The following is a 25,721-nucleotide window of genomic DNA, read 5'->3' on the forward strand; positions in this document are numbered from 1 at the left end:
ATAGGTCTTTCGCTTCACAATGACTAAAACTAAACTGATTATTTTCTAATGTAAAATAAGCGCTCCCCTATTTTCTAATTTAATCTTTTCCAATCATGGAAAGATTGACTAAAACATGTTTTGGTAAAAAGGTCACGAAAACTGAAGAGCAGAGATAAAATACTAACAGGAAAAAGGATAATAAAAAAAATACATAAAGGAAAAAGACAAGAATTTTAAACAAGCTGAACGAGTTTTAAAGTAGATTTGAAAAAGAAATACATAAATTTTATGACGCACTTCCAATTTAATATTTTATTTTTATAACCATATTTTTCCCCACTATCCCAATTCTGTGTTTATATTTCGAAAATAACGCAAACACGAATCTTTCATTTCTGAGAACTTTTTCAACTTTTTTTTTTTTTTTTTTTTTTTTTTTTTCTTTTACTACCTAATAATATGAGGCGTTGCAAAGAAAATAACATAAATACTGAAAACTATGCAAGACGTTAGTTTTAAATAATAATTTCTTCCCAAAACAATTTTTTGAAAGTTTCGTCCATATTTTTGAACACACTGACTTTGTAAATTCACGCTCCAAATCCTACCCAAATAATAGAGCTACTACCCAAAATTCGTCAAAAGTACCAAGCCAAATGGGTTCAATACAGCGTGTGTGGTCCTCCTCCACACCGTTCATAGATGTCCTACTTTCAGATTGACTCGAGATGGGTTTACAGAAAATACGATTTTGGCAACCATCATTCGTATAGCGCTATCTATTTTACAGTAGCCGATAGAAAAAAAAGATGGTAGATTGTATAATGTACAGTCGTTCAAAAGAGTGCGTAATCAGTTCAAAGCTCCATTCTTTACCCCCTCCCATGAAAGTTTCAAATTGATTTAAATCGCCTCTTCGCCCTCTTTTCATTCCATCCAGAGACGACCTTATTTTTGTTATGACCCCAGACGAATGGCAAAAAAGCACAATTTCTGCAATATATTATACTTTTTCCCTTCAACCCTAGCCATCGTAACCTTTCTTTCATTACATCCCCCAAAATTAGGATTGAACCGCAATTCTAAGCAAGGCCGTATCCTGGTGGGGGGGGAGGCAGGGTCAGGGGGTTTGACCCCTCCCCCAGACAGGTTTTTTTGGCTCTTAAAAACGTAACAAAAATGAATATAAATAAAAATTTGATGCGTTTTTTAAAGATTTTTTGTGAGCCCCCCCCCCCCCCCCTCCAAAAAAATCCTGGATCCGTTCTTGGTTCAAGACCTAATTTTCCCATTCTATAAGCTTTTGCAACTTTATTTGCAGCTTCTTTTGCAGTATATTCACTAACCTAGGTATATTAAGTGCTTTGACAAAGATATGTAAGGGAGGGAAAATGTTGGTAGTTTTCCAAGGTCCTTCTCATTTTAATTTTTCCATAACATTGCTAAAACCGGATTTTTATTTGTATACCCTAATCCAGAATTCTTCAAATCAGTTGTATATAAATAAAGGGTGGGCCCACTCAATAAAGATGGTTTGTGTAGGATTCTTTTATATATTGTGTAAATATATAAGCTTAAACTTACTTTTGTTTTTTTTTAAATTTCGTTTCAAAAAGTAGCTGCCTTGACTTGCTTTGCTTTAGTTAAGTTTCCTTAGAGATTTGTTATTACTTTCAGAATTCACTTGCCATGAAAAACATTTGTGTAGCCTAAATTCTAATTATTCTATTCAAGCTATTCAACAATTTGATTTTTTAGCTTTACTATCTGTTCGACAACTATTAAATACGCCAATAAATCTATAATATATAAAAATAATAAGATATAAATATTAAAAAATTAATATATACCGTCTCTGACAGCTTATTTTACAGCCGATGATGTTTTTTGATGCTAAAAAAATGCGTTCTTGATGCTAAAAAAAAAAAGTTCACTCTTACCGCCAAAACTGATTCCAGTTTGTCCACTTTGCCGACAAGTGATCCAACATCAGAAAAATTTCCATTGTTGCTTGCGCTCAACAGCCGGCGTAAGGACGTCAACTCTGTATCCACCTTAAAAGACATAAACTTGAATCCAATGATTGATTTTTTAAAAGAAAGTATATATGCATACCAGAGACGTTGAATAGATAGACCATAAATTAATTCTGGATTTTAAAGAATTTCAACTTTTATCACAGTTTTTCAGACACGAGGTCCATCCTAAACGTATAGATTATTTTAATTGAAAGCAACTATTCAAAAACTACAAAGACAATAAACATACACATGCGATGATGGCAAAAGGGGCAAATTGTCACGAGGATCTCAAAATCCAACGAAAGCATTTTGGCTGATTGGTACTTCTGAAAGTTGACATTAAGCTAATCGGAGACTATACTACTTCGACCTCAAAAACATAATAATGGACTTGGAATTTAAGCCATTTCATCATTTTCCTATTTAGGGCGAAGTTGGCCACATGAAGTCGAAACAAACAAGCGATTAAGCCGAACCCAAATAAAGCGGTTCTGGCCCTCTCTATCAAAGAGTAGGGTCATTGGCCATCAGTACAGACGGCATTGGGCATTGGGTTCGGTATTAATTAAGCCGGTCCCAAATAGAGCGGTTCTGGCCCTCTCTATCAAGGAGAGGGGTCATTGGCCATCAGGACAGACGGCCTTTGGTGAACTTCTCCAATAAAGCAAATGAAGACGCAGTTTTAATGCTAGGCTCAATCTAGTATTATTGGCTCTGCAAGGGACTATCGACTTAACTAGCAATAATGTATAGTTAGGCCATTACATGCTAACATTTAGGATCATTGCCTCCTTGCTTTCTAATACAGACCAAACCATTAAGTAACTCAGTATATATTTCAATCCACTTAACGTTATGTGACCCAGGGTGACTGTTAAACCTCATAGCATTTCTTGTAAATATTAACAGCCGAAGTGTTGACAATTCAAAAAATACAAACTTGTTGAACATTTAAATGTCTTAAGGAGAATGTTGTAAAAATCTTAAAAGTAGCCCAATGTGCACCCTTGACAAGATGTCAGAAATAGCTATTACTAGCAATATGACAGTTAATCCTTTAAAGCCAACAATTTCGAAAAAAAATCCCTAAAAATCTCCCCCTTCTTTTAGTCTCCCCCTTCTTTTAGTCTCCCTCTTCTTTTAGTCAGCATAGCCCCTTTCAAATACGATAAAACACTTTGAAATTGGATTTACCATATTATTGATACTTCAAAAAGTCAAATGCAACCACCTCCCTCCTTAAACACTCCTAGTGAATCAGCCGCCCCAGTGAATTTGTCCCTCGTTCTGCTGGAACTAAAGTCCCTACGGATACCCAATGGAGTTTTCTACAAAAATATATACGAAAATGGCTGTCCCTTATGCCACTTGATTTTTACTGTTATAGAATTTACTACTATATAATTTTATTTCTTATTTTGAGGCATTATTAATGTTCTAAATTAAAAACTGTGTATTGTCAAACAGATCGTGGTAACGAACTGTAAGAAAAGAGTGACCCGGCTCAATGGTAACCGAAACTCTAAAAAACGAAATGTTGATACCGATAGATACACCATAAGAATTGGATTTTTATACCGATTTTAAATTGATAAGTATCATCAAGTTTATTTTTACCCATCAAAACTCACGAGCTGGTGGAAATTTGCCTTATTTCCGAAAAAAAGGAGAAAACCCCCCTTAAAAGTCACAGACTCTTAATTAAAATCACACCATCAGATTCAGCGTATGAGAGAGCCCTACTATAAAGGTTTCAAGCTCCTATCTGCAAAAATGTGGAATTTTGTATTTTTTTTTGCCAGGAAAAAGATCAAGGATGTGTGTTTTTTTGTTTTTTTTTCAGGGGTGATCGTGTCGACAAATGGTCCTAGAATTTCGCGAGAGGGCTCATTCAAACAGAAATTGAAAGCTCTAGTGCCCTTTCTTAGTGACAAAAAAAAACGGAGGGCAACTAGGCCTCCTCCCACGCTCATTTTTTCCCAAAGTCACCAAATCAACATTTTGAGATAGCCCTGTTGTTCAGCATAGTCGAAAAATCTAATAATTATGTTTTTGAAGACGCCTTAGTCCCCCACAGTCCCCGGGTAAAGGGCTGCAAGTTACGAACTTTTCCCATTGTTTACATATAGTATTGGTTATTGGGAAGTATACAGGCGTTTTCGGGATGAATTTTTTCTAGTGGGAGGGGGGGAGAGGGAGTTACGTAGGACGATCTTTCGATGCAGGAATTTTTCACAGGGGAAGAGAATTTTTCATGATGGGGGCACCGGCTTTCCCAGCATTATTTAAAAAACGATCAGAAATTTTAAAAAAAACAAGTTTTTCAACTCAAAGTAAGGAGCAGCATTAAAACTTAAAACGAACAGAAATTATTACGTATAAAAGGGGGTTTACCTCCTAGTCAAAACCTGGCTCTTTACGCTAAAGTATTTTTAGTACTTTCAAAAAAGCTTTATTCATACTAAACAAACGGCCTTTGTGATTCAGGGGTCACTCTTAAAGAATTGGAACAAGATTCGAACTTTAGCGTAAAGAGCGAAATAATGACGAGGGGGTGAACCCCTCTTATACGCAATAATTTCTGTTCGTCTTAAGTTTTAATGCTGCTCCTTACATTCCGTTGAAAAATCTTTTTTTTTTTCATTCATATATAAAGCGAATTCAGCTCTCTCGAGATCCTGTGACAGCCTTTTAAAAATATGACACTATCATAATTGGAAAACTTTGACTTCAGACAAAGAACACAAAATTTTAGTTTCGGCTTCTATTCAAAAGCTCATTAAAATGGAAACATTTTCAAAAAGGGATAAATTTTCCAGAGCCAAAAGAAAATTTTATGTTATTATTTTTTAAGCCAATTTCGTGGCTAGTTGTCAATATTGTAGATACTTAGCTGAAATGCCTCTTAAGCAAAATAAGCTCAGATGTGTAGTCCAAGGGGAGTCTGAGATATTTATATATAAAATGAAATATTTTTGTGTTTCGTTCCCATCTACTTCACATTAATTTGGGATGAATGTAATGTTTTTGGACTACTCCAATGTTTTGGCATTTATTTAGAGGTGTCCAAAGCAGAAGCTTTGAACTTAGTGACAAGAGGAAGGGTGTTTACTGCTATGTCAGCTGCAAGCAGCTTTACATTGTGACGAGTTTGCAGCAATAACTATAGTCTTTGACATCCTTTAAACAGATGTCTAAGAATTATCTTTAACGCAAGCAAAGTCCCTTTCCTTCCCAGATGGGCTAATCTGGTCAAACAGTTCGTGGTAATGAACTGTAAGTAAGGAGCGACCCGGCTCAATGGTAACCGAAACTCTAGAAAACGGGTTTTTGATACCAATAGATATATCAAAAGAATCAGATTTCAATGCTGATTTCAAATATATAACTTTTATCAAGTTTAGTGCCACCTATCAAAAGTTAAGCGCCTGCGAAAATTTAGCTGATTTTCAAAAAAGGGGGAAATAGCCCCTAAAAGCTAGAGAACCTTAATGAAAATCACACCATTATATTCAGCGTATCAGAAAACCCTACTGAAGAGATTTCAAGCTCCTATCTGCAAAAATGTGGACTTTTATATTTTTTGCCAGAAGAAAGATCACGGATGCGTGTTTATTTGTTTGTTTGTTTTTTTGTTTTTTTTTTTCCAGGGGTGATCGTATCGACCCAGTGGTCCTAGAATATCGTGGGAGGGCTCATTGGAACGGAAATTAAAAGTTCTAGTGCCCTTTTTAAGTGACCAAAAAAAATGGACTAATCTTCCCAGATGGGCTAATCTGGTCAAACAGTTCGTGGTAATGAACTGTAAGTAAGGAGCGACCCGGCTCAATGGTAACCGAAACTCTAGAAAACGGGTTTTTGATACCAATAGATATATCAAAAGAATCAGATTTCAATGCTGATTTCAAATTTATAACTTTCATCAAGTTTAGTGCTACCCATCAAAAGTTACAAGCCTGAGAAAATTTGGCTGATTTTCAAAAATAAGGGGAAAGACCCCCTAAAAATTATAGAACCTTAATAAAAATCACACCATCATATTCAGCGTATCAGAGAACCCTACTGTAGAGTTTTCAAGCTCCTATCTACAAAAATGTGGAATTTTACATTTTTTGCCAGAAGAAAGATCACGGATGCGTGTTTATTTGTTTGTTTGTTGTTTTTTTTGGTTTTTTTTTCCCAGGGGTGATCGTATCGACCCAGTGGTCCTAGATAATCGTGGGAGGGCTCATTGGAACGGAAATTAAAAGTTCTAATGCCCTTTTTAAGTGACCAAAAAAAATGGAGGGCAACTAGGCAAAAAAAAACTCATCCCACGCTTATTTTTTTCCAAAGTCACCCGATCAAAGTTTTGAGATAGGCATTTTGTTCAGCATGGTCGAAAATATGATAAATATGTCTTTTAGGATGACTTAATCCCTCGAAGTGCCCAGAGGGAGGGCTAAAAGTTATGAACTTTACCAATTGTTAACATATTGTTTTGTTTTTTGGTAATTATACAGATTTTTTCTGTTGTTTTTTTTTCTGGTTGTGGGGGGGAAGGGTGGGTCGGTGGTTATGTTGGAGGATCTGTTCATGAAGGAAGTTTTCATGGGGGAAGGGAAATTGCCATGAAGGGGGCGCCGGACTTGCCAGCATTATTTATTGGTTATTGGGAAGTATACAACCATTTTCAGGAACGATTTTTTCTGGAGGGGGGGGGGCTAGAGGAGGGGGTTAATCGGGAGAATATTTCCGTGGAGGATGTTTCTGTGGGGTAAGGGAAATTTCTATGCAGGGGGCGCCGGATTTCAAACCATTATTTAAGAAACGATCAGAAATTAAATAAAAAAAAACAAGTTTTTTCAACTGAAATGTAAGAAGGAATATTAGAACTTAAAACGAACAGAAATTATAACGTATGTGAGGTGGTTCTCCCCCAAGTCAATACCTCGCTCTTTACGCTACAGTTTTTTTAGTGCTTTCAAAAGAGCTTTCTTTTCTAATTAAACAGCCTTGTTGATTCTGGTTTATTTGAATTAATTTTTTTTTTAATTTTTACCGTATCTTGCGTTGTATTGACTAAGAGGAGAACTCCCCCATATGCGTAATAACATAGACGTAATAAAAAAAAACTATAAAAAAACAAGCGATACGGCTCAATAGTAATCGAAACTTTTAAGAGCGGAATTTTGATGTCAATAAATGTATATCAAAAGAATGTGTTTATAATGCTGATTCTAAATATATAAATTTTATTAAGTTTAGTATTACTCATCAAAGGCTACGAGCCTGAGAAAATTTACTCGATTTTTTAAAGAGGGGGGAAATATCCCCTACAAGTGAAAGAATTTTAATGAAAATCACACCGTCAGATTCAGCGTATCAGAAAACCCTATTATATAGGCTTCAAGCTCATATCTGCAAAAATCTGCAACTTTGTATTTTTTGCCAGAAGAAAAACATACGAATATAGAAGTTAGTTACGTAAGTTAATTTGTAAAGACATCCATTCATCAAAAGAAAATTAAAATTTTTATGTAAATAAAATCTGCATTAACTAAAAAACGATCAGAAATTAAATAAAAAAAAAACAAGTTTTTTAAACTGAAAGTAAGGAGCGACATTAAAACTTAAAACGAACAGAAGTTATTCCGTATATGAAAGGGGCTGCCCCCTCCTCAACGCCTCGCTCTTTACGCTAAAGTTTTTTGTTGTTTTAAAAAATAAAGTTATGAGACAGAGTCAACTTTAGCGTAAAGAGCGAGGCGTTGAGGAGGGGACAGCCCCTTTCATATAGGGAATAATTTCTGTTCGTTTTAAGTTTTAATGTCGCTCCTTACTTTCAGTTTAAAAAACTTGTTTTTTTTTTTTACATGAAGGAAACAAGAAAAAATAGCTTAATCGTAGCAATAGCGCTCTTCATAACCCCTAAGTATTTTGAATCCCCCCCCCCCCCCCAAAAAAAAACTCTTGTTCTGCTTTCACAAAATACTCATTTTTACCCAAACAAAATGATATGTTGAAAGATACAGAACATTTATTCTCCCCTACATAGCTCAAACATTAATTAAGTGAACACCCTCCTCTCTTTCTTTTTTTCTTTAAACTTTTTTACCCCTCATTGTGCAAAGCTTACTCTATCAATTTTTGGGCAATCTACTTTCGTCAGCTACTTTTTGTAGCATGCTACTATTTTACCGAACCCTACTTAATAGACGTTGATCATTTTATGTGTTTGACACCTTGATGTCCATAAACACGTTTAGTTTTCAAGTAGTTTCTTTTGTTGTTTTGTTGGTTTTTGCTTGATTTATGAAAAGAATTCGGTTCTCTTAAAGCTTGTGATAGTGTTTTGGAAATAAATGTTATCTTATGTGTTATTATTCCTCTCTTTCTAAGAAGTTTATCCAAGTTAAATTGACTTGAATAAAGTCTTCCGCGCTGATCTTCCAGTGTGATTTTTAAAATGAGCCTTTTATGTTTAATTTATAATAAGACCAGGATTTATTTTTAATAAAAAAAAAAGGTCAGTAGTGTCTATGGACCTAGCACTTATTGGGAATATCAAGAGTTTTTTTCCAATTTTTTTTTTACCACAAATCACCATCAATAAATAAATGTAAACTAAAACGAACAGAAATTACAATAAATAACCGAGTCGGACTTCAAATTTGCAGAGATTATCATAAATAGGGCTGACAACCCAATGCCTTCTCAAGACCAGAACATAATTTGCACTTTACTGAAAAAAAATGACCATGGATTTTCAATTTAGTATACATTACTGACATTTATTCCTAACAGTTTTAACAATTTTTATTTAATAACGCCAAAAAAAAAAAATAAAAAAAAAAAGATATATATTTTGTTTTCAGCCCGAAAATCCAGGATTTTAGCCTTAGCTAGCTCTCCTCCCCTAGATAAAACCACAGTTCAAGATGCAAAATAAAGCCAGTTATTAAAATAAAAAATGAGAAATCTTTTGCATATAGACTAAGGCTATATCTGGTCTTAGGGTTTAATAGCCTAGGGGTATATTAGGGCCGTTTTTTTAATCATCATTGTGCTAAGATCTTATATCTTTTGTCGTTGTTATGCAAACGTCTTTCATCATTCTGTCTCATTCTGTCTCATCGGTCTGAGAACAATAGGGCCGTTCTTTTACTAATCTTTGTGCTATGATCTTGCATCTTTTGACAAAGAACACTTAAAAGTGAAATCTTAACACTAAGATCTTACATCTTATACAGCGTTCTTTTGCAAACGTTTTTCATCATTCTGCTCTGATCAGCGGTCGAAGAACAATTATGAGTATATAATCAAACTTCTCTCATCATTGTTCTATATGGTAGAAAGATGGCGTATTTCACACTTTTTGCTAGCATCAGTGAGCTGTAAGATCTTAGAACAAAGATGAGTTAAAAGAACGGAAATCTTTGCAGAAAGATGTGAGATCTTAGATGCAAGATCTTAGTGTAAAAGAACGGGCCTAATAATGATGAGTATATCATCAAAGTTCTCTCATCAGATTGTTCTATATGGCAGAAAAATGGCGTTCTTGACACTTTTTGCTAACATCAGTGAGTTGTAAGATCTTAGAACAAAGATTAGTTAAAAAACAATAATCGTTGCAGAAAGATGCAAGATTTTAGATGTAAGATCTTAGTGCTAAAAACCGGCTCTGTCATGGGGAGGGAGAGCAGTAGTGTAACTGAGGGAGGGGGTGCAGGCAGCATTAATAGAAGAACTTAAAAAGTGGAGGATCACTTCTAAAGTATGTTATAACTACAATCAAGCTCTGATATCCAAAGACAAGCTCTGATATCCTCTGATATCAAGCTCTGATATCCAAAGACAAGCTCTGATATCCTCTGATATGAAGCTCTGATATCCAAAGACAAGTTCTGATATCCTCTGATATCAAGCTCTGATATCCAAAGACAAGCTCTGATATCCTCTGATATCAAGCTCTGATATCCAAAGACAAGCTCTGACATCCTCTGATATCAAGCTCTGATATCCAAAGACAGGCTCTGATATCCAAAGACAAGCTCTGATATCCTCTGATATCAAGCTCTGATATCCAAAGACAAGCTCTGATATCCAAAGACAAGCTCTGATATCCAAAGACAAGCTCTGATATCCAAAGACAAGCTATGATATCCTCTGATATCAAGCTCTGATATCCAAAGACAAGCTCTGATATCCAAAGACAAGCTCTGGTATCCAAAGACAAGCTCTGATATCCTCTGATATCAAACTCTGATATCCAAAGACAAGCTCTGATATCCTCTGATATCAAGCTCTGATATCAAAAAACAAACATCCAAAAATTAGAAATGTTGTGGCAAAGTGTGGTCTGGATTCAGAAGTTGAAGTCGTTGGCACCAAACTTGAACGTGGTACAATGAAATCTTCAAGATCTCCTGACCCTGCTTTGTTGCAGAAACTCTCCACTGAGATTTTTCAATGATTACTGCACTACCCACTACACTACCTACTCAGTGGGTAGATTAGCACTGCCCTCTAATCCCAATATCACTCCAGAGTTTATAGTTGAAGGAAGTAAAGGACCATCAATTCTTGAGGACCTCAAGGATGTTGGACAATACCTAAAAAACATCTCAGAAATTTTAATTGCAATTACAACCTAGTGAAGAGTTAACCACAGTCATAGTAACTGATATATTAAAAAGGAATTTTGAAAAGAATACTGTTTTGTGAAAAAGAATAGTAAACTGAAGCCAATTTCGGAATGATAACTCTTATTTAAGTTAATCGTCATAGTAAAAGCTTATTGCAAAACAAATCTATGAGGATTTTGAAAAAGAGCCTAGAATTTTTGAAAACAGCATCACTTCAAAATTAGTATTTTACCACTGGAATCTACGTGGTCAAAATCCTGGGTAAAAGAATTACAGTTCCGCATTTCAAACAACAAGGAAAACCACTTTTTTAGCATGAGGTTTCTTTTGCTGCTTTTTTCCCAGGTATGATTGTACAAAGCCGATGGTCATAAAAATGATGGGAGGGGGAACATTTGATAGGGAAGCACAATATCTGAGACTCTTTTAAAGCACCCCTAAATAAGGATCCAAATATAAAGAACAATGTCTCTCCCTGTTTTCCTAGTTACTTCTTATGGAACAGGTTGCTCTATAAACTTGCAAAAGCAGGTTGCTCTTCTCATGGAACAGGTTGCTCTATAAACTTGCAAAAGCACCCTCTCAATTCAAAATTAAATTTGTTTTAGTCCTTTTTAAGAAAATCTTTGACACTCTAGTCCCATATATAGTGATTCACAAACCCGGAGTGCATAGTAGGCTACATGGTTAGTTTATTTTTATCCCAGAGCCTAATGGATGTAATCTGATCCTGAGTCATTTTTTGTAATAATTAGTATAAACAACTAATAAAAAAGTAATAATATTAAAAAAAGAAAAAATTAATATAGATAACTGTTCTACTCTTTTATAAGCATTATAGGAAAGAAAAGGTACACGTCTGAACAGTGTCAATGCTATCGTCACCATTTTCTAAGATAGTCTGTTTTAAGGTCTATAAGGGGGATGATTCATTAGACTCAGAATGGGGGAAGCAGGGTACTTATACAATATACGACCCACCTACTGTTCTTCTACTCTGGTGCTCAATCTTAATGAAATATACCAAAGTAAGATAAAAATATAATACTTTAGAAACAAATTTGGGTTAAATACTTCCAAATTGGGGGCGGGGGGTGAAGTATAGTTGGTATGCATGCCGAATGTGTTAGGTACTCTGGTTCTGGAGATTATGTAGTAAGAATTGTTTTCTAACTTCACACTGTCCAAATACTTTACCCCTACCCCGTACTATACAAATATATAGCCCAAATTATACATTTTTCATCTATTCTGTCACTTGTCTTTGTCTTGTCTCAGGCTAAGCTGAAAGAAACTAACGAAAAAAACCGCTTCTATAATGCGTCAATGAATGAAAAACTTGAGCGGTAGGCCGTATATCATACAAGTACCGGAAGCAGTTTTATAATCCATCCTGGCAAGCACCCGTGCTATTTTTGCCTCTTAGGGACTGGCATACAATTGCACCAGTAGCAATACCCTGGTATATCTGGAAAGAGCACTGGATTGAGTATCCAATCTTGAATTCGTCCCGTAAATTCCCTTAAAGTCCCGTCACTTTGCGAGATAACAATAATCAATTCAAAAGTTTCTTCAGTGCGTTTTCCTTTTTTTCCTATCAATTGTGGCGGGCCCCCCAAGCGGCATTAAAGTTAATAAAGTTTTCCACAAAGTTTCATACAATAAAGTTTGTCCTGTCGACACAGGAATTTAACCTTTTAATTTTACAACAATTTTTGCAGCAAATAACTTGCATTAATCAGTCGTGGAGCTGAGAAAACCCTCTTCCTTAATATTTTTTGTCCTTTTAGTAAGTTAGTCTTCGATTGAAAGTTTTTTTTTATTTAACGTCCAATTTTTTAAAGCAAGAGATTTAAACCAGCAAACATTATAATATATGTAAACGCTATAATTATATTACATACATGTCATCTATTTTAAACTAGCAAAATTAATAATTGCTCAGCTTCAAAACTTTATCTATTAGTTCTAGTGGCCTCGTTGAAATTTTTTTTCAACTAGTGGCCAAATTATAATTACTTTCTTAAAAAGGTTAAGCAAAGTTCAAGTTTTTTCTGACTGCAATAAAGTCAACAGGCATTTGAGGAAAACTTTGTTTATTAGTTTATTAGCTTTGTGGACAGCTATATTAAATTTATTGATGCCGTGAGAACCGTCCATTACAGTTTTATGTCTACTGCAATTTTTCGCTGTGTTAATTTTCTGCAGTCTTATGGTTTTGATGTTTCAACATGAAAAATAAATTTGCTATGATTCAAAACCTGAAATTCAACTCCATCCACCTACTAAATCCCTTTTTTTTAATTATCTAGCATCTTTTAAGATAAAAAAATGCCTTGAAAGGATTACAAAAATGTGAAAAATGCTTACCTACTATCCTAGCAAGTTTAGATCATTCCCAAAAAGAAATTTTGTGTACCATCATAGTTGTTGCCTAAGAAAATCATAAACTGATGAATCCAATAATATAGCCTACTTATTTCGATTTTCAAAACAAATTACAGCTTTAGGCTTGTCTCAAATCGCTTGCATCTCAGAGACACATGTAATTGTAACGTCAAGCAAGCCTGATCCTTACTACCGCTTGAAAAACCAAAAATTGCCTATTCATAGCCATAAATGAGCTAGAAAGTCCCTCCGTTTAAATACAATTTATTAAAAAAAAAAAAAAAAAAAAATAAAAAATAAAATACCTTTCTTAGTCCTTCCACTTTTGTAACTAAATCATTATTCTTCGTGGCAAGTTCGTTATTCTTACTTAAGACTCGTGTCAACTGGCTTTCCTAAAACGATATTGCACTAATGAAATAATAGCAAAAGCACAAATACTAAAAGTAAACACTATAAATGAAATATTAATAGCATAAGAAGTATGTTTTGGAGGAACTCTGATTTCATTTAAATTAAATTTTAATTGTTTGTTGGTTGGTGAGTGTGACCCGACAATATAGACATGGTCAGGAGCGTCCCGAGGCTCATTTCATAGGAGTGGGGGTGATCTTTGTGAATTTTACCCAATTGCTACGTGATTTATGCCGAATTTTGTGCAGAATTCAAGAATTGTGCTAAATTTCGGCCGATTTTACAAAATTTTATGTCAAAATTTTCGCCTTCGGCAAATATTTTACCGAATGCCAAAACAGGTGGGGGAAGGTGGCGCCCCCCCTCGGTACATCTCTGGACAGGGTATGTAGTTGCTACCCCGTAGTATTACTAATTCTATTTGATTATTTCTTTCTTATTATATTGAAATTTAAATGATGCTATATGTGTGTGTCTTTACATAATTTACCCAACGTCAACCGTTCGATTTTGGGTTGTAGTATGATTTTTGTATGTAGATTGCTGTTGTTAAATAAAATTATCATCATAATAAAAGAAAAAAATTATGATATTTATTTAGCTCGGCAACTTGGTTTAAATAAACTATAGTAGTGCCTTTTTGAAGTAAGTATGGATGGCTTTGTATTAGCCAAAATTTGTCTTCGCGAAATGAAACCTTTATTTTAAAAGTGATAGTTCTGTTAAGAAAGGATATTTGCCAAGGTACGATTTTTTCGTCACTTTTTTTAACAAGGGCCTTGTATCTTCACAAAAATAAGTTATGATAAGTTTTATTATCCGTGGACTGAATTTATTGTTATTAAATTATAAGGATTAAATTCTAAATCTGAGTTGGTCATTATGTCACTAAATAATTTTTTTTTTTAACTGAAAGTAAGGAGCGACATTAAAATTTAAAGCGAACAGTAATTATTCCGTATATGAAAGGGGCTCTCCTCTTCTCAACGCCTCGCTCTTTACGCTAAAGTTAGACTCGTTCTCAAAACTCTATTTTTTAAAACAATAGAAAACTTTAGCGTAAAGAGCGAGGCGTTGAGGAGGGGACAGCCCCTTTCATATATGGAATAATTTCAGTTCGTTTTAAGTTTTAGTATCGCTCCTTACTTTCAGTTAAAAAAAACTTGTTTTTTTTAATTTAATTTTTGAACGTCTTGAATAAATGTAGGTTTTGATTTTGGCTAACCGTACATGAATAATTAAAACAAAATTTCCATATTAATTTTACTTTTATTTGGTTACATGACTTTCTCGAAAGTTGTTTAATCTTATTTACGAACGTTTTTATTAATAATATATATACGTAACTTACAAATTAACTTACGTAACGAACTTCTATATTCATATATTTTTAACGTGTATATTAGTAAGTTCGCCCCCTAGTCAATACCTCGGTCTTTACGCTAAAGTTAGAATTTTGTCCCAATTCTTTAAAAATGACCTCTTAATCACAAAGGCCATTAATTAGAATAAGTAGCTCTTATTAAAGTACTAAAAAATCTTTGGCTTAAAGAGCGAGGTATTGACTAGGGGGCGAAACCAATAATATACGTAATACATTCTGTTCGTTTTAAGTTTTGATGTTGCTCCTTACTTTCAGTTAAAAAACTTGTTTTATTTTATTTAATTTCTAATCGTTTTTTTAAATACTGCTGGGAAACCCGGCGCCCCCTTTGTAGCAATGTCCCTTCCCCCATGAAAACTTCCTCCATGGAAAGATCCTCCCACATAACCTCCGACCCACCCACCCCTCCAAAAACAGAAAAAATCCCCCCTAAAAACGCCTGTATACTTCCCAATAACCAATACTATATGTAAACACTGGGTAAAGTTCATAACTTTCAGCCCTCTTCCTGGGGACTTTGGGATATCAAATCATCCTATAAGACATAGATATTATATTTTCGACCATGCTGAATAAAATAGCTATCTCAAAATTTTGATCGGGTGACTTTGGGAAAAAATGAGCGTGGGAGGAGGCCTAGCTGCCCTCCATTTTTTCGGCCACTTAAAAAGGGCACTAGAAATTTTAATTTCCATTCGAATGAGCCCTCCCACGATATACCAGGACCACTGGGTCGATAATATCACCCCTGGGAAAAAACAAAATAAAATAAAATAAAATAAACACGCATCCGTGATCTTTCTTCTGAAAAAAAAAATACAAAATTCCACATTTTCTCAGATAGGAGCTAGAAACCTCTACAGTAGGGTTCTCTGATACGCTGAATCTGATGGTGTGATTGTCATTAAGTTTCTATAACTTTTAGGGGGTGTTTTCCCCTTTTTTCGAAAATCAGGCAAATTTTCTCAGGCACGTAACTTTTCATTAGTAGGACTAAACTTAATGAAACGTATATATTCGAAATCAGCATTAAAATATGATTCTTTTGATGTATCTATTGGTATGAAAATTCCGTTTTTTAGAGTTTCGATTATTATTGAGCCGGGTCGCTCCAATCGTTGTGATTATTGGCCCAAAAGTTCAGTGCTAGGTGATGATGTTAACAAATATGTACTTACAATGCGCTGTCTGGTGATTTCACCAGATCAAGTGATTTCACCAGATTTGAAAAGTAGTCGTATTGCGCTTCTTGAAAATTTGAAATTAGAAGCGCTTACGAAACGTTAAAATGAGCCAAGGATTTTATAACCGTACTATGTTGGCCCGCCTTTATGATGCGCTTGTAATTCCACAACTACTCTTTTTAGTGCCTTGTAGGAAGCTGTTTATGGAGAAGGATTAAAAAAGTGAAAATAATTAAAGGTGATTTTCAAATGTCATAATGGTAAAAACAAGAAACCATGTAAAACATGTCTTGTTTTCAGGAAAAGTGCAAAAAATACTCTGCCCTATACAGACTTAAGGGGACAATAGCCATACTCTCATTCGCGGTATTTTCTATCCGTTCTAAGTTCATTATTCATTTAAATTTTTACTCGTTCTAGGTTTAATTTATTCGTTCATAGTAATTTCTTTTAAAAATTATTATGTAACTTAATTTCTTCTCCTTTTAGGTTTTATAATGGCTTTACTTTCCTTTGAATACTAATTTTTTGGGAAAAATTTTTTCCCTTGAATTAAGAATAGAGAAATGACAAAAATGTCTTGTCGGTATTGGCCTTTCTTATAACAACAGTACATTACAGTACTATGTAACCGCAGATGTAGCACCGTCGTAATAATCAGTTCCATTAAAATTATTAGGCAGCACAAGTGGGCCGCCTAATATTTTTTTCCGATATTTTGAGAATTGTTTCTCTGAGAATCTTTGACATTTTCTTTCTGTGACCGGAGCTTTCATCTGTGTTCGAAGCTTTCCTTGCGAGCAAAGCTTTCTTCTGTGACCGAAGACATATTATAAGAGTTATTAACCATAGTATCTGTAATTTTCTGTTTAATTCCCTGCTTTTAGGGAGCTCCTGAGCAAAATTATCCTGAGCATGAATAATAAATTATTGGCTAGCTTTGACTCAGATGACAATGTTTACTGTTTTAGAACTTCTGAGAACTTTATACAATTTGAGTGATTTATCGTGGAATTCTAATTTAATCTTGTACTCCTTATTACCTGAACCATGGCAAATTATGCTATTCTAGATTTAGACGTTAAATCACGTTTTGATTTATTTGCGCATTTTCTGATTTGTTGTTTACACTTTTGAAATTGAATTAAGCCACTGAAAAAGTTGGCCTCGTCTACGACTTAAATTTTTTTATTCTTTTAAAAAATATGTCAAAAGTAAATTCAAACCATTTTCCTATCTGTATTTTTTTTTATTCATTTTTGACAAGGCAAAAAAGCTATAGTGCTAGTCTTGAAAGGAATGAAAAATAGCACAAAAGAAAAGGGCAAAGACAAAAGACAAAGAAAATCAGACAAAGAAACAAGACAAGACAAAACAGACGAAACAGACAAGAAAAACAGACAAAAAACAGAAAAGACAAAAAATAAGCTCTTAGGCTCACATACAGGAGCGAATCTCCAGAATTTTTATTGGGGGAGGGGGCAAGAAGGGTTCATATCTGGATAGTCAAAGGGCATGGGATGTATAATGTTTTTTTCTTCACATAATTGGAGGGACAACTGCCCCCCTTGCCACCCCGAAACAACGTCCCTGCTCACATACAAAAATTACTGAACATGCTCACACTCACACTTTTTAGCTCACACTCAGTCTAAACTTAGAAGTTTGCAATTTCATTTATTATTTTTTTACAAAAATTAAAAAATGAACTATTACACTTCAACGTTCAAAGAATAAAAACCAAGCATGTTTTCCAAAAAATAAATCAAAGAACATTCAGAATTATTCAAAGCACCATCTGTAAATTTTACATTCTACTAGGGCAGTAGCAAATAAATTTGGCTGGTCCCCTCCAATCCATTTTTTTCTTATTTAAAGCCTAAATTAAACTTCATATGTTTAGAGGACAAAACACTAAATCAAAGATTTGGAAAATGGCACGTGTACCGGGAGTAAAACACGATATATTTGAAATACCAAAATAAAGTTCCTTCTTTAATTCGGACTCCTATAATTAAGCTAAATCTAGTTTCAAAAATGAAAAAGTCCTTAATCAGCAAAGAAAAAAAACTGCAGTCTTTGGATTTCGCTAAGACAGTGAGCAATAAGAAAAGTGCTACGCACAATATTTTTAAGGAAGTTTAAACGATAAGAACCGTGTGAACGCCTAAATCATCAAAAATATTTAAGACGTATTACTGGACGAGGATTCCCGTCCTTGGGCCAAATGAGCCAATGGCAGGCAGTCCCTAGATCGCAGGACGACAGAACTGCGTGTGGGAGTGGGGTAAATGTGCCTTTTTTATTGGAATCTCTATACGGATTTGAAGCGATTAGTACCTTAGAACTAGAGAGATTCAGACGAATTAATTGTATTTTGGTCACCGTTATTGTCATAGGTGTGACCTTTTGCCGTACAACTAAGCATGTAAGTCCTATAAACCTATTATCTTTTTATATGTGCTTGTTTCTCTTATATGTCTGAGTCTAGTTCGTTAATAGGTAACTAGTTCGCCAGTCTCCACGGTAAATGCTCCCAAAGGAATCTGATCTCCAGATAGCTCAAGAAAGAAGAAGCCACATTTGTATGTCTACATATTCGATTTTCTCTCATTGCTTGAAGGCGGCGCTAGCCTAGCCGGCGCACTTTCCGTTGATACCACTGAAGAAATATGGTAGGCTCATCGCTCCTATAGAAAACCTTTTCTATTAATGCAAATAATCCGACTCTGTTACACATGTTTAGGCATGTCATTGTTGTTTGTAATATTAATAGCGAGTATATCTCTTACCTTATATACAAATTTAATTTTCGTGGTTACAAATACATAAAATAAGATGGTCTTTGAAGTTACAAGATATTAAACTACAGTACAATACGTATATAAAACTGTTTATCTGTTCCTCCCCAAAAATATTTTATGAAGAAGTTAATAAAATTTTTTATAAACGCAAAAAAAAAAAAACGAAAAAAATTACGATAAACAATTATGAATAAGTTTTCCAAATCTATGACCACCAAAAAATTAGCTTTAACAAAAAAAAACGGACAAAAAATGTAAAAATTAAATTTTATAATTTTAAATACAATTTACCCAGTTTGTACAATTAACAAAAACAGACGTTGGAGCGTTAAAAGACATGCTCCTACTACGATTAAGAGGCCAGGCCTTAACCTTTCTAAAACAGGTCGAGCATACCATAGGAGGTAACGCCAACTTGCCAATAAATACGGTTGATGACTTGTTAAAAGCATTCAAAGAGAGATTTATAGAAACCAGTTCAATAAATAAATTAAAACATGGAGTAGTGAACTTTGATTTTTCACAAAATATAAGGGAATATCTGGATAATATACGCACTTCTGTAGAGGCAAAATACAGAAGTGGTTCTAGGCAACTGTACGAAAAAATCATACAAAATACCTTTTTGCAAGGGCTACCCCCAAAACTATATAGAGTAGTAATATCCAAAAATATTCAGACGCTGGATCTTGCAGTCCAAGAGGTAGAACGATTAAGTGAAGTTGATAAAATGGTTGCTAATCATAGTAATAAGAAAATATACAGCCTAGGTGACTCAAACGCGAACCTAATTTTCAAGGGCGATCAGACATCCCCCAATTTCTTTTCAAGGGATAACTCCCCAGTAGCACAAAGAAACAAAACGCCAGACCCCGCTAGGCAGAAAACAGTACGTTTTCAGCCCAGTAACCCTACAATAATAAGGTGCTATAACTGTAATCATGTTGGCCACATAGCAAGAGAGTGCCACTACGTCACCAATCCCATACCAAGAAATGCTGTCGGTAATACGCAAAATTACGGTAACCATTTGTTCAGAAGAACAAATTTTAGCACCGGTCGTGCAATAGGCTATAGCCAGGGGGGATTGCGCCACCCAGTACCTTATAATGCATACCAACCATATTTGTATAGCCCTTTCCCCAAGAGGCACATTAATTACCGGTTTGAAAACACAAATACTCGCCAAGGCCAATATAATGCGAAAATGCAATATAAAAATAATGAAAATTGGCCGATGAGAAATGAAAATTTTACAAGCCAACAGCACTGGCAAACAGCGCCAGCAAACGGCACTGACACGAGACATCCACGTTACCATAATAATACATGTCAAAGACTGGCAGATTTAAGTCATTTAAATAGGTCTATAGAACCTACTACGTCTGAATACCTATTACAGGCACCGAGAAATGAAATAAATTATCAGGGAAACGCTTCAGGCCCCTCAGAAACATAAGTTGGACCCCGGGGGTGCCAAAAATATTTAGTAGGTCCAAAACAATACTAGTGCCTTCTTGTAGTGATATTATTAACAAGTTACCTATTTTTAATGATTTCTTTGTAGAAAACGTTCACTTTACGGCCTTAGTTGACAGTGGTGCTACTGTAAATATCATAAACTCGTGCGTATTCAATACGTTGCCTCTGCACATTAGGCTACAAAAGAACCCTAATAATCCCAATTTAACAAGTGTTACAGGCCATAAATTAAATGCAAAAGGGTCAATGTGCCTAAACGTAAAAAGAGACAAAAGAACCTTCATGACAAATTTTATTATATGCGATAATCTCCCATATGAAGCTATTATAGGGGCAAATTTTTTAAGGTCTAATAAAATACTATTAGACATAGCCAACGAGAAGTTTGTAAACCCAGCTAAGGTAGGGGATGAAATTTCTACCTTAAGAAATCGTAACAGAGGTTACGAAGATAACATAACAGTAAACAAAATTTCTAATGGTATAATGTCGAAGTATTTTGAACCCCATGTCTCGCAAAGACATAGCATAATTGGAAATTTATTCAATTATCCTGAAAAATATCGCAGAAATGAAGTAAATTTAAATAATAACAGTATTGAAGACGCGAAAATAAAAATAGGAAATATGCAGCAGTACAGATCAAACTAAATAAAGAAAATACTAGAATTGTGGAAAAACATAATAAAATCCAATGTGACGCCGGAAGATACCACAATGGAGAATAATAACGCCAGCATGAATCTAATAAACAATGAAAATAATGAAAAATATTACGGATTTGAGACAAAGAAAACAAAAGTCCCTCCCAACACGAAGCAAAAAGTCCAAATATCACAAATGATCGAGCCAGTAATTAGCAAATCAGAAATATGGTTTGCGACACCGTCTGAAATACCCAAATATCTGTCATGCGAGGAACAGATTATATCTTATGACAAAGGTGAAGGTTTTATTTGGGTAACCAATAACCATGAAAACGATACAATTACAATTAAAAAGGGGACTTGTTTAGTCCAAATCGAGGTTTTAACGGAAAATGATTTAAATACATGGGAAAATTCTAAAAGAAACCTAGTTAACGGTATTAAAACTTCAAATAACGAATATCCTTTGACTAAATCGCAATTTTTAAACAAATTTAAAATGTATAATATTACGGATATGTAAATTAAGAAAAAATTATGCTATTTATTTTGTAATTTTATGTATTTATTTTCTTCATCTTAAATTGACATCGGTATGATCCCATTTTACCAGCATTCAATTTTAACGACTGGTAACCCCGTAGCAAAACAGCCATATCGCGTGCCATATAAGCACACAGAGTGGTTAAAAAATAAAATCCATGAATTAGAAAGGAACGAGATTATACGCCCAAGTATAAGTCCGTATAGTGCACCAAGAATCTTAGTACCAAAAAAGAATGGAGATCTTAGACTCGTTGTAGATTATAGGGCTCTCAACAAACAAGTAGTTAGCGATAAATTTCCTCTACCAAGAATAGACGAAATTCTTGACTCAATTTCAAGCAAAAACAAAATTTTTACTTCTTTGGATCTTACCCAAGGCTACCACCAAGTGAAAATAGCCGAAAAGGATGTCCATAAAACTGCAGTTTCAGCATCCGATTGCGGTTCTTATGAAGACTTAAGAGTACCATTTGGACTGAAAACAAGTTCAAGCGCGCTATGTAGACCCCTGTTTCATATGTTGAGAGTATTAAGGGATATAATCCATTTTGTCGATGATATTATATGCGTGGGGGAAAACACTGAGCAACACTTAGCAACTTTAGCTGAGGTGTTCGAGAAGTTCAGGCAAGGCAATTTAAAATGCCGGCCTGAGAAAGTAAATTTATTTCAATCCAAAATTAAATTTTTAGGAGTAGTAGTAACCCAGGGAGAGATATCCCCAGACCCTGATAAAATAAAATGTGTTGAAAACCTCAAACCCCCCAGAACTATGAAAAAATTAAGGGGAATTTTAGGCCTTACTGGCTACTTTAGAAAATTTGTACGCAATTCTTTCCAAATTGCGAAACCCCTCACGGACTCAACGAACGGAAAATCTCATAATGTTACTTGGTCCCAGGAAGCTCAAACTTCCCTAGACCTTCTCAAAAAGGCACTCACTTCTGAACCAATTTTATCACTCCCTGATTTCAAAAACGGAAAGTTCATCGTTACCACTGATGCTAGCTCAAAGGGCGTAGGCGCTATCCTTTCTCAAACAATACCAGTAGAAAACCCTAACCCTCTACAGGGAACACCTAAACAAATTGAAAAAGTGATATGCTATTCGAGTAAAACTTTATCAAAGGGAGAATGCAGTTATTCCGCCACAAACTTAGAATTGTTATCTATTATCTACCACTTGGACAAATTTAGGCATTTTTTAATTGGTAGAAAATTTATATTACGATCAGGCCATAAAAGCTTGCAGTACCTGCGCACATTTAACAACCCCACGGGCATTCTAGCTAGAGGGATCATGAAAATCCAAGACTTAGATTATGAATTTGAACATTTAAAGGGAAAACAAAACGCAGCTTGCGAATTTTTGAGTAGATATCCAGAAAATAATCCGTCGGAAACTGAAAAAAATGAAGTTAATGCTATTAATTCTTAAAGCAAACATGTATGTAAGAAAAACAAAGTCAAACGCGCAATAAGATAAAAACGAACTAACTATTGCCCCCTTTATTTGGAAAATATAAAAAGAAAGCAAAAAAAAGGACGAAATATCCATAGCACGAGTGGATTATTTTGTGAATGATAAGCTTATACCTGATAAATTCAAAACTATTAGATAGGAGATAGATAATTTCTACTATGATCTTGATGAAGCAATACTGTGTAGAATTGTGACCGCTGAGACAAATAGAAACCAAACCTCGATAATACCTGTATTACCACAAAACTTGATAGGGCCTGCATTTGAATATTTTCATTCGGACACAGGTGGACATTTAGGAGTTATGAAAACATTCCATAAGTTAAAACAATACTTTTACGTACAATCGGCACTGACAAAACTTAAAGAATTTGTAAGTACATGCGAAGCATGTAATTTGAGAAAACCCCCCCAGCTTATCCAAATCCTCCAATGGGAAGGGTCCCAGTAGCAAATTACCCCTTCGATATTATCTCATTTGACCTGTACGGGACAAATGGAGGCTTACCTGTTTCTAGCAGAGGCCATACGTGTATTCTTTCGGTTGTAGATCATTTTTCCGGATTTACTTTTGAAAAAGCATCAAAAAATCAAGGTGCTTATGCCACAAGTAAGGCATTAGCAAAATTATTTTTACAATTTGGCTTTCCTAATAAAATTTTGAGTGACAACGGGAGCAATTTTGTTGCAAAAATAACAAAAGATTTAATGAGTTTCCTTAATATAGAGAAATTGGTGACCGCGCCTTACCATCCACAAGCTAATGGCAAAATAGAAAACATAAATAAAATATTTTCTAACGTTCTAAGTTTTTATACGAAAGACAATAGGAGCGACTGGGATAAATTCTTACCTTATTTAACTAACGTAATCAACACTGCTTATTCCGAAGCAACCAAACAAAATCAATTTTATTTAATTTTTGGTCGATATTTTATAATCCCTTATGATTATATTATTTAATATCGTAAATATTATAACGACTCAGAAGATTATAAACAAGAATTTATAAATAGAATGAGGAAAACTTATAAGATAGTTAGGCAAGAATTGGAAAAATGTAAAATAAACCAAGAGCTAAGAAACCAACCCACAATTAAGGGGACTATAAATTTCAAAGTAGAAGACTTCGTTTACCTAAGGAACGAGGCGAAAACGGAAGGAAAAAAACTTTCCAACAAATATTCTGGGCCTTACAGAAGAGTCAAAAAGTATGATACTGAATATACCTTTAAAATGGAGAACCCCGATAGTGGAAAAACTTACAAGGCGCATGTTAGCCGAATAAAAACAGCCAAATTTCCAGAGAGATGGGTATCCCATCCCTCTTCGACTGATTCGTCAGATTCGGAAAATGAGCCCCCTAAGTCAAGACTGGCAGAGCTAAAACCCTTTAATTTCAAACAAGATTATTTTGAAAATGACAGTGATGAACAAAATTTTGAAGAATTTTTAGCAATGGAAAATCTAGTTGTTCCTAAGAAAAAATCCCTAATACCAGGATTTTTTCCTGAAATAAAAACGCCAAAAAGTCCAAAAAGTTATTCATCGGCGAGCGCGGGAGAATTAGATTATACAATATCTCCAAAAACCCAATATTTCACCGATAGAATTTTGACCCCATGCCCCCCAAAAGATTCCTAGACGATATGGTTTCCTCTGCAACACCAATAAAAAGGCCCTTGTCCTTACAGGAAGAATTAAACAGAGAAGTAGAAACCCCCGGTATTACTGAAATAAAAACTCTTGCCAAAGATTAAACTAAAATCAACGTGCAAAAAGCTTTGTATTTAATTAATTTTTCCATAAAAACGAGTCAGAGTACATTGCCCGGGAATAAAACTCCAAAGGATGACCAGCAAGGTCAATATCATGATATAACTGTGTCCAAGGTCAAACCTAAACACGACTGGACGTGGACTTCACGGAGGGAATCCCTATTGCAAAGAATACCCCAAACCCCCTGAAGATATGGCCTTCAAACAATGGAGGAACCCCGCAAAAACTATTGATTCCTCCCAAAGCTCTCAAGAATCTTTCAAATCTCCCGAGTTGAAAACTCAAGGCGAGGACTTAGGGAATAAACCTTCTACTTCCAGGGGAGTAGAAATTTACGAAGGAAGGGCAGGTGATACTACAAAAAGTACCACCTCTAAAAGTTCCAATCGGGACTTATCAGATACCAGTTCTGAAGAGTCTGAAGTCGAATCAGACCAAATAGTATCAAAAGAAATAGGGAAATCAAGGCCGACCTCAGCAGCCGCACACGGTAAACAAACGAAATTAAAAGGGCAAGAGTTTTTGAAAAAGCAATACAAAAAATTTTACCTTATTTAGCTAGAAAAACCGAAAAAGAAAAAACCACAACAACCCGAGGAGAAAATCACGACACAGTCAGGTAGAACGGTTAAAAAACCTGACAGATGGAAATATCCCTAATTAATGAAAAGACAAATTTCAAAGATAATAAATTTAACACCATAATAAATTTAACAGTGTGCATTTAGAGTTAACCAACTAAGGATTTAATTAAGTTTTAGATGTCTTATTTTTGTTAGTGTTATTTCCATGCCCTTTCAAAGGATAATAGAAAGGTTGGAACAGAAAATAACCAAAGGTAGGAAGCTCGTGGTCGACTGAGAACGACAAATGGTGTTGGACCACGTCTTGTGGGAAGCCTGGGTAGGAACTCAAGGCCCATGATTGTTTTTTGTAATTTTTTTAAACGATCGTAGGAAGGGATATTTTCCAGTCCTTCA

At 34.8% G+C, this 25,721-nt stretch overlaps 1 protein-coding gene across 1 annotated transcript in view; it reads right to left on the bottom strand.

The window, feature by feature from the left end:
* The window catches only part of Rbp (RIMS binding protein), a 439,820-nt gene that overhangs the window by 261,401 nt on the left and 152,698 nt on the right, over positions 1 to 25,721 (bottom strand). The window contains exons 5-6 of the mRNA XM_089098234.1: positions 13,324 to 13,413; positions 1,923 to 2,036 (exon numbers count right to left, since the gene is read on the bottom strand). Coding sequence (XP_088954360.1) covers positions 1,923 to 2,036; positions 13,324 to 13,413 — 204 coding nt within the window. The remainder of the gene's footprint in view (positions 1 to 1,922; positions 2,037 to 13,323; positions 13,414 to 25,721) is intronic.

Source organism: Artemia sp. Qi Xiang Cuo, chromosome 12 (genome assembly GCF_049724085.1).
Source record: "Artemia sp. Qi Xiang Cuo chromosome 12, ASM4972408v1, whole genome shotgun sequence".
Classification (NCBI taxonomy): Eukaryota; Metazoa; Arthropoda; class Branchiopoda; order Anostraca; family Artemiidae; genus Artemia; species Artemia sp. Qi Xiang Cuo.